Source organism: Aythya marila (assembly GCF_965140915.1).
Source record: "Aythya marila genome assembly, chromosome: 1".
Classification (NCBI taxonomy): Eukaryota; Metazoa; Chordata; class Aves; order Anseriformes; family Anatidae; genus Aythya; species Aythya marila.
Window position 1 is genome coordinate 78,363,454 of NC_139042.1, and position 10,856 is coordinate 78,374,309.

A 10,856-nucleotide genomic window follows, 5' to 3' on the forward strand; every position below is an offset into this window, starting at 1 on the left:
GGGAGCACTGTGCCCTGATGTATATCTGAAAACTACCTCAATCAGGGCTTCAGCAAGTTTCTCCTTGAAATTTTAGAGCCTGATTGTAATTTACGTGACTGAATGTCTTCAATGCTGTGCAAAGGGTTATGCGGCACAGTTGAATACTGTGAGCATAAAGGAAATGCTAGACATTTTCAGGGTTCTTTGCACTACTAGAAAGATGTAGAAGAGCCGTTATGTAATTAAGAATCAGACTACAAAAAATAAAACATGGACATCCTATTCATAAAATAAATTTACTATATGTGTGTGTGTGTATATGTTGCTATAACTAGTAACCCATTTTGTATATCGTAGTTAGATACATATGTATGTACCAGATATATATCCAGAGAGATGGAAAATGAATAATTGTAATGTCTTCAAGTAAAGGGGGGAACTAACATCACATACTGTGATAGTGTTACATTACTATAATAGGATTTCACTCAATTTGCATTGTCTTTGTACAATGAAAATAAGTAATCTTATTAAATGAATCCATTTGGTGCTGTAAATCTGTGCAGAGGATTATCAGCCTAGTTCAAATAATACTCACAAATTTTAAAAGCTGCAAGGATTTGAGTCATTAAGTCTTTCCTGTATTGTAATAAAACATTCCTCAAATATAGCATTGTAACTAATTACTTTTAAAAGTTGCTAAATGGTTGGATAAACTACATTTTCACTGTTAATACATCTCTTTCCTTATGACAGATCACTTTTGAATCAGAACGTGGGAAAGGCAAAACTGGAGAAATTGGAGTGGACAATGTTATACTAGTTTCCGGTCTGTGCCAAGAAGAGACCTGATAATGGATATTTGAGTATACTGGATTTATTCCTATTTTAAATATTTACATTACTAGTAGTTTATTTTTTTTTTTTATAATTTTCATTACAAAGAAATGAAAATATAAAAACTGTGCCTTGAACTTAATGCAGCAATGCAAACAAAAACTGATGTGCAACATGCAGAGAACACTTTTTAATGAATTATTCTAATACATGGTTTGAGTGAAGCACTACTGTATTTTAGCATTCAAGGTCAGGGTTTCTAAAGTATTAAAATATTTGTCTAGCTTTATTACAAATTCTATATGCTTTCATTCCTTAAATCTCTTTTCAAGGCTATTCTTAAGTCTTCTATCGCTTTCCTCTACTTCACAAGAACATAAAGCAGTATTTAAGAGGATATTACTACTTCTAGTGATGTAATTTTAACTTCCTGATTAGTGTGAAGATATTAAATTTATTCAACAGGTAAGAGGAAAGAGAGAAGCTCTTTTCTGTCTTGACGGAGCTGAATTTTAAGTGGAATCATGTCTTTGAGGAATGTTTTCATTGCTAATAAAGTATTCAAGATACCTTATTTGTCATCAGTGTCTTTGAGTTACACAAACCACTGTTTAGAAATGATCCTTTTACATTGTTATAAACATGTAATGTTCATCACATACAGGCAATGTTACCAACTGGCATTGGAAAAACAACAACAACAGCAAAAAGAATGACCCATTATACTTAAGAAACCTCGTATTATGTACTGACCTTCAGGAGCAAACTGAATCCAGGTTCCAGCTGGATTGCAGACCTCCTTTACCCCATAAAGGCATGAAACAACTGTTTTCATTTTCCAGTAGACAGGATGGCTTAGTGGCCTCACAATAAAGCTCCTTCGTACATAACCAATACACACACACGCACGTATCTTTGTCACAAGTTCTTTGTGTGTCACGTTCTTCAAACATCAGCTAAATGGATGGAGACTACCTGCCATCCCCAGCAATGGGGAGGTAAGCAGAATCTTCTGCCACAGAGCAGGAGCTGACATCTTGCCACCCCTGCCACACACATGTATGCACACGTAGGTATGCACCTACATGCTTAAGAGGGTCTGGAATCCAGGTTCCACCTTGTCTGAAAAGAAGCTGTATGACTAGACTGTGGGGCAAAAGACCATCTTCTCTCTTGTGATGACTTCTGAAAATACCCAAATGTCGACGTCCCAAGCAAACAGAGATGCCCATGGAGAAGCTCTAGTTCAGGCAACATTCAGCTAAATGTGTGTGATTTTCCTCTTGGTTAACTCTGCATGTCTCCCTTTAGGCTGACTCTTATTAGTGATGCTTTTTATTTCACTTCTTTTATGAAGAAGGGGATATCCAAAACAATTGAATAGACTTCGGGAGAGAAACACTGGAGAACCTGAAAGAATTCAGCCTACATAAATGTATTTTAACAAAAAACAAGTAAATCCAGAAGTTCCAACACCTTGTATGGCACCTATGAAGCAAGTCAGGGATGCTTGAAATGTTTCTTGTTATAACACAATCTTTTTGTATTTTGCACACGGATGAAAAAAGTGTAAGCAAGATTGGAATTGTCAAGAAAATCTACAAAAGCTATATAGTTTGGAAATGCTTAATCTTTTTAAAAAATGTTCTGTTTTATGAAACAGATGCTCTGAGAACTTAACGTGTATGTCAGCTTTGATGCATCAATTTCTTCACTGGTGTTTTTGGAAGCGCTGAGTAAATTATGAAATAAGGATTTGAGAAAAGCAAACTGTCTTCAGTCTCAGGGCAAAGACACTGGGATTTTCAAAGCAAGGGGAAGCTTCCCTCAATAATGGATTGAATGTTCACCGTGATCTCATAATACTGGGAGAACCTGGTCAGAATGAGGCACAAAATTAGGCTTGAGTGAAACGAGTATTTATTTCCTAGAGTGGGGTCTGACTGTCTGAAGCTGAACTACTGTGGTGGTTTCACCCTGCTGGGGAGCTGAGCTCCACAAGCACTCTCTTACTCCCCCTCCTCAATGGGGCAGGGAGAGAAAATAAGATTAAAAGGGCTCAAGAGATGAGACGAGGACAGGGAGATCCCTCACCAATTATTGTCACAAGCAAAACAGACTCTGCATAAGGAGATTAATATAATTGATCGCCTATTGATAACAGGCTAGAGCGATGAGAACTGAAAGCAAAGACACCTTCTCCCATCCACCTTATTCCACCTCCTTCCCCCAAGCAGCACAAGGGAACGGGGTATGGGGGCTGCAGTCAGTCCCTGATGCTTCATCTCCACCGTTCCTTCATGGTCACTCCCTGCCTCTGCTCCCCGTGGGGTCCCTTCCATGGGAGGCCCAACTGAGCCTGCAGGGGCTGCCCACAGGCAGCAGATCTCCAAGAACTGCTCCAACACGGCTGCATACCATGGGGTCCATCCCCCAGGAGCAAACTGCTCCAGCACAGGTCCCCCACGGGGGGCTCCTGCGTGGGCTCCTCTCCATAGGCTGCAGCATGGAGATCTGCTCCACCATGGTACACCATGTGCTGCAGGGGAACTTCTCTGGCACCTGGAGCACCTCCTGCCCTTCTTCTGCACTGACCTTGGGGTCTACAGGGCTGCTTCTCACTCTTTTTTTTTTCTTTTTTTTTTTTTTTCCCCCTTCCTTCAATCCGCTCCCCCAGAGGCCCACCCAGCATCACTCCCTGACTCTGGCCAGCAGCAGGTCCCTTTTGGAGCCAGCTGGAGCTGGCTTTGGTCTGACACAGGGCAGCTGCTGGGCTCTGCTCACAGAGGCCACCCCTGCAGCCCTCTGCCCACCTCTGAGTCTTGCCATGTAAGCTCAATACCGCTATCCTTACTGAACACTGAGAAAATGAAAGATCTGTTTCAGATAACAGTTAAAGGGCATATTATGCCTACAGTCATTAATGCCTCAAAAGGTTCTTGCAAGTGATATATCTGAAATATGCATTTAGAGCAAAATCTAACTAAAAAAAATAAAAATATGCAGCTAGGCATTTCTTATACATGCAGTTATTTGCCATGGAAAGATGTTTTCACCCTCTGTAATTATCAAGGGTTAAATACTGCCTGTGTAAGGCACAATATCTACAGACTATTTGCTCAATACACAAAGGATAGAGAGCAAACACAATGAACATGGTGTGATATGGAGCCAGATGTGCTAATATTTATTTGCTGTTGGTCAAATCATAGCCCACCATGAATCATGACTACAGCAATCGCCTCAGCAATAGCATTCCACCCAAAAGACAAGATAAAAAGATTTTGCTTTTCATGAAATGAGCAAGAAAATGATTTTCACTGATGCATAAAGACTGCAATAACCGCTGTAAAGCTTTCTGTAGTAGACAGAGAAGTTTTTTGTCATTTGTTTGCAACGGCTTGTCAAACTCAAAATAGCTTGCGTTACAACAGATCATAATAATTCTAACACAAAATCCAAAGAGCAAAACTGAAACCTCTTTTATTGTGAATAAATTTGAAGATGGCTTCTACGGAAGCAACAAAATACATCACATTACATATAGATGTTCATATAAATCGCATTAGCACACCAACAATTTAACTTTGAATCATTCAAAAGACCCAACTACTCAGGGCAAAAGCTCCACGTTTCTCCTTCAGCTGAGAACAGTTAAAGGGCATATTATGCCCACAGTCATTAATGCCTCAAAAGGTTCTTGACAGTTTTCTGTTACTGTGAAATGTGAAATCCATTATCTGCTCGATTGTTCGAGACAGCAATGAAGCCACACTGGGACCTTTTGAAACTGTTAAAAGTATACTAAGATCAAGTGTTTTGAACTTTGATGGTGAAATTTGCAGCTCTTAATGCTGATATTAAACTTTGGAGACAGTACTCTGCCTTCAAGTTGGTGGAGAAAAAAAGAAAAAAAAAAAAAGAGCTTCTAGCTAATTATGCAAATCTGTAGTACATCCCTCAAAAACTACCCTACGGATGTGTTCATTTAAAGGTTGTATAACAAAAGGTTTCATTCACTTTTCTTCAACTGCCAAAAGAATTAAAGGAGATATTTCATTTTGTCAACCTTGAATACATGGAAGTGCTGAGGCATGTTCCTGCAAGATGATTATCTTATAACCTGCAACTGAAAAGAACTTAAAACATTTTCCAGCTATTAGATGTTATTTTTATACATTAAATAAGGATTCCCCACTACACTTTTTAAGGATCATATAGATGAAGATAATGGAGAGATGCTCTCAGATTGTCACTCATATTCACTTAATAACTGCTATGATGTTTTAGGATAGAATCATAAACCTGCATGTACTGCAAGCACTGGAATTCATGAAATATATTCATGGAAGGATACATAACAAGAAAGTATTGGTGATAATTTATTTGGTCATATGTGCACTGTTACATGAAAGCTTATCATGGCAATAGATTTTTGATGGAAAAGAATTATTAACCTCAAAATATCTGACTTCACAGTTTGATTTCAACAAAGTTAGACATTGTCTCTCCAACCCTCCCCTTCCAAGCCCCAACTCTTCTACAAGTGAATATTACAAAACTGTCTCAAGAACAGGTTGTTAATTTTTTATTTGGGGAATATTAGTCTTTAGTGATTCAGTAAAGAGTTACTAGGTTTTAGAAGGGTTTTTTTTATTTTATTACTATTATTATTATTATTAATTAAAATTAAAAATTATTTTTAACCTATATTTTTAATAGGGTATAACCCAGTGCTCTGTTTGAAAATCCTTGTTCTCTCAATTTCTTAAAATTGCTGTAACGTATTATGCCAATTTCTCTTTCAAATGCACACCTGAGAAGAATAGGCTCCTTAGATCGAGGCCTCAAGTTGTGCCAGGGAAGGTTCAGGTTGGAAATGAGGAGACATTTCTTCTCAGAAAGAGCAGTCAGGCATTGAAAGGTGTTGCTCAGGGAGGTGGTGGGAGTCACCGTTCCTTAGGGAAAGGTTGGATGTGGTGCTTAGGGACTTGGTTAACAGGTGACATTGGTGACAGGGGGATGGTTGGACCAGATGATCTTGGAGGTCTTTTCCAACCTTAATGATTCTGTGATTCTATGAAATCATTTGAATAGTCATCAAGATTAAAGCTCAGGTCCTCAGAATAAAACTTAAACACACATTTAATAAACAAATAACCTTAAACCCACATATATAGTGTTTTATTAACTCATTTTAAAATCAAACTATAAGACCTGACTGGGTAGGTCAACAACCCCTTGTCTCAAACAACAAACTCATATTTGACTAACCATCAGAATGGTTAGTTGTGGATGTATAGCAGAAAAGGAGATGCAGAGAGAGGGAACTGTTTATCTCAAGCTATCTCAGGTTAAGTCCTCTGAGCTGTACTTATCTGGGCAAGTTACTTAGATGGCTTCGTAACACTCCATTGAGCTCAAGAACCATGTATTGACAAGACTCACAGTTTTTGTATAGGCCCAGTATTTGTGATACAATTCAACTTGGAAATCATATGGATTAAAAGAATAATAAGATCAGCAAGTGTTTAAAAGAGCCCCCACAATATTTTTCACTGAGTCCTATTTGGTGGTCCTTGATCAACTTTCCGGTAGCAATACACTAAAGATATGCTCTTCACAGTGTATGGGGCACATGGAAATAAATGGCACAAACAGCCATGAATGGGAGAGGTGAGCTGTGTTATTGTCAAGCTCATTCACCACCCAGTCCTGAAGGTTTAACTAATTGTGCATAAATAGCAGCAATTCAAAGCCAAGCTAAATAAGTTCATGACCTGATCCATTCCCACCCACGAACCCCACTCCCCCCAAAAATAGAAAGAGATCCTTGAAAGGAATAAACAGCCAAGACTTTGTTCTTTGTGTAAGTGAACATGTTTCAAATGCTGTCTGCATGGGGGTAGGTACTCTCACAACATGAAACCTGTTGGAGAACTAAAGTATAGCCCATTTCTTGGATCTTCAGTCTATGAACTGTATGTAGGATTCCCTGAAGAAACCTTGAAATGAAGAAAGTACTTTGGGAAGAATTACAGCACTGGACCATGAAACAAATGTCACAACATGAACTTCTCTTTCTGTGGGCCATTTCTATTTCTTTCAAAATTTGCTAGATCTAAGCAACTCTCTTAAGATTCTTGTATCATATCATTAAAAACAAAACCCTACAATGTCTTAGAGCATAAGAATTGTATCCCTTTCACGGAGCTAAACTGGAAAATGTGTTCCAGGATTACATTTAGTTGATGAGCATTTGCCCATCAGGCCAAACTAGAACGATTACAAAGTAAAAAACAAACAAACAAAAACCATACAGTGTGGAAGTTGTGCCCTCAGAACCAATTGTTTTATGCTGCAGATCCAGTCCTGCTGCACCACACGCTGCTTGCTAATTTAGATGTGACCTAAGGTGGATACAATCATTTTAAATTGTAGGATGCAAGAGTAAAAGAAGCATCTTATGTAACATGAAAAATGGCATATGGTTCCAGTAACAGGGTAGCAAGCACACCTGATTTTGTAGGACATAAATGATGCTAGGTATGAAATATTTGTAAATATGGTAGTAAGGCTGTTTAAGCATTGAGTGTTTTGTTTTGTTTTTTAAGATGTAAGTAAACAGATGGTTTTCGTAGGCAGTGGGAGAGTCTGAGTTGTCTTCTTTCTCACCTCTTTTTCTTTTTTTTTTGACAGTTTTCCAGGCCATACTGAAAAACTGCATCACTGAAATGATCCAATTTAGAAACAAAACAAAATTAAAATGGTTGGCAAACTCCTGCATTTTGGAGAATAGGAGCTGGGACAGAGGCATGGGAACTGAAGCTTCATAAATCAACTTCCCCATTGGAGAGAAAAGGCAGTGAAGCTCTATGCTTAGCCACTTCTGAGCCTAAACTGTGTTTCTCGGGAAGCTTGCAAAATTAATCTTTAATAGGATTATGACTTCAGTGATATTACAAAGTCAAAATACTGTTTGTGTATGTTAAGCACTAGAAATTATACCAGGTATGATGTAAAGCACGCAACTAAAATATTGCTTAGAAACTGTTCAGGGGTGGGGGGTTGAGTATATTTGAGGTTCTTTTTATAAAGGAAAGAATCTCTTTTCCACTGATTTCCTCTTATTTTCATTGCTTTCACTAGAACAAAAAGATTATGAATACAGCAACACATTGCTAGGACTTGATGAAATCCCTATGTGATGTTAATAATACAGGAAATATTACATTAAACCATGCAGTATTGCTTGTAATAATATTCATAATCTTCACATGACTGTTTAAAAGGAGAAACAGTTAACCAAATGTTAACAACAATCAGGCCAACCTTCCCCTCGGTCTTTAAACAGCTAAGGAATCTCTTACAAGCAAATTGTTGCCTATGTGTCTACTGAGACTTCAGAGCCATTATGTTTTATACCAGTCTGGAGGACAAATCAAGACTTTGACTGAGAGCCTTGCATGGCAAAATATTCACTAAGCACTTAAAAAACTGAGTAGGAGTAAGGTATACTACAAAGCATACCTTCCTCAGCCATCACCAGATGTTTTGTGCAATTAACATGTCATAGGAACAAGGATCCACAACACCACAGGTACCTTTTTGCTCTCATCTTCATGCAGTCCCAGTGAGAATGATAAAATGTTCCCTATCAAATCTAAAGTAACATCACAGGCAAAATTTCAGTCACATCTCCTTCTCATTGGGTGAACTTTCTCATTAGTGTTTAGAAACCATTTTCAACCACTGATATTGTGTGCAGGATTGTCATACTTGCTGGTGAACAGTGAAGGCTTACCCTAAACTAACAGGGATCCTTCTTAATTGATCAGTGCCTTTACTAATCATCTTTGGCTTTCTAGATTTCCAGGGGTAATTTGATCTATTTTTTCTAGTCAAGACACAGAAAAATAAAAATAATATTTCAGAGTCTGTGCCATAATTCTCAACAAATCTGTTTTATTCAGTCATGCTAACAAAGATCTTCTGAACTGTTGCCACCTCACATTTGTTTTTTACAGTCATATTATCATGGAGATTTAATACAAAAGTATCCTGTGGCCAATTCAGCGCTTTGAAAACCTATAAAATGCTGTATGAAGCATAAATTATATATACATATATATATTTCTCTACACACTTGATAGTATTTTTAGTAGTGATATTTGTAATTCTGCCTTTCTTTGATTTTCATTCAGGAAGCAAGAGTATTTTTTATCATTTAGCACAGCTTTGGTGTTTAAGCTTCCTGCTGAAGACAGGGAGACAAATTCTGTTCTCTGCCATGTTTATGTAAATCTATTATTCATCTGATTCCCTACTGATGCTTTGATCTATACTGTTTACCAGGAACATTGGTATTGAGCGTGCCTCCCCCACTAGAAGAATTTCTAGCAAGTGACCATTTACCAGTTCCCTTTTAGGTTTTCAAGAAGGATGTAATTTCCCTGATTCCACTTCATAAGAAACAGCTGCTGCTATTACCTGTGCACAAGGTTTCAGAAAGTTTAAATCACAGCTCCAGTGCTTGTGTCTAGAGATTTTACAGGAAATGGCTATCCATCAGTCCTTCCCACCCAAACATGTTTTCTCTGAGCTATTCTGAAGAGGTAATTGTTACAGTTCCAAGAACAGACAATAAAAAGCACAGACTAAAGCTTATCCCTTTGAAAAACAATTGGAAGAATGAAGACTTTAAGAGAACTCATAAATATTTTGTTTTAAATAATTACATTACATATATTTGGTGAACGGGAGTACAACTCTGCAATAATTCATTGCTAATACCTTATCAATACACATCTTCAAAACTGGTAGAAGAAAGCTTTTTATTTCATGAAAAGAAACTTTATTATCATTGTTCTGATTTCAGCAATGGCAATCTCTTTCACAGGTATGGGTCTAGGTTAATAAACAAAATAATTATTCTAGCAATTTTGCCATTTTCCTGCTTGATGGCATGCCCGAAGTGTTCACATGTTCTTATGCTAATGACTTTTATGTAGATTACATACAGAAAATGGAAAATGATAGATCATTTAAAATCAGTAATGATAAATTATTATATGTCCAAAATGATGTGTTATATCACTATGGGACTATATGATAAAGTGCTAAATTACATTATAAAACATCAGGTATTGTTACTCCTGATACAATTAAATGTGTGTGTGTATATATATATAAATTGTATAGAGTAAATATCACCCATCTAGTTTGTTTTGATATTTTTTTTCAAACAGAACCATTGTTGTAGAAAAAATCTTTTATTTTAGGGAAGCTATTAAATATGCTATTCTGTGCAAGAATCTTATAATGAACATTGTTTGACCAACATTTTTCCAACTATTTCCGTGCATATTTTACACTTTATCAGCTGGCAGAGTATCTCACGCTGTTGAATAGAAGCCTGTGTTTTTAGACAAGTGAATACTTACTACAGTGAACACTGAAGTCTCAAGGAACACAAGCTGTTACAGTAACACTGATTTTATCCTGGAAAACCATGTAAACACTAAGATGTGCACATATACCATTACATGTATACACACATATATATAACAGATATATAATGATTATCATATTTTAGTTTTGTTTTACTTCAGGAGCAATTGAGAAAGCCTTGTTGTCTCTTTTATATGTGGGAAACTGGAACAATGATTCCTCATTCATTAGACCAAAAATGGTTTAATTAAAGGTCTGAGTGAGGAACCTGCCTCGAAAGACAGGTGTCAATTATTCTGATCCCTGCTCATAGGAGGCCTAATCACAAGGAGCGAGCTGTGCTCCTTCTTGTGTCTATTCTGCCAAGGGAGCTCAGCACCAGTGCTGGAATGCCAATCCTTCATCTCCTCTTGTTCCATAAAACTACAGATTCTTTGGGTTAGGCTTTGTTGCATGCTTTGTTGTATGAGCCACAACGACGTGGCAAAAAGGAAGTCCTACCTCGTCTGCAATCACCAGTTGTCCATAATACATGATGTGGAACAGGGCTGGCCATTGTACCCTATACTCAATCACTTCCAAATTCA

General features: G+C 37.5%; 1 protein-coding gene across 1 annotated transcript in view; it reads left to right on the forward strand.

Moving 5' to 3' along the window:
- The window catches only part of EGFL6 (EGF like domain multiple 6), a gene marked incomplete at both ends in the record, with an annotated part of 45,186 nt that extends 44,352 nt beyond the window's left edge, over nucleotides 1–834 (forward strand). Inside the window, one exon of the mRNA XM_082756932.1 lies at nucleotides 739–834. Within this exon, the coding sequence (XP_082613058.1) occupies nucleotides 739–834 (96 nt within the window). The remainder of the gene's footprint in view (nucleotides 1–738) is intronic.
- Between the last annotated feature and the right edge of the window lie 10,022 nt (nucleotides 835–10,856).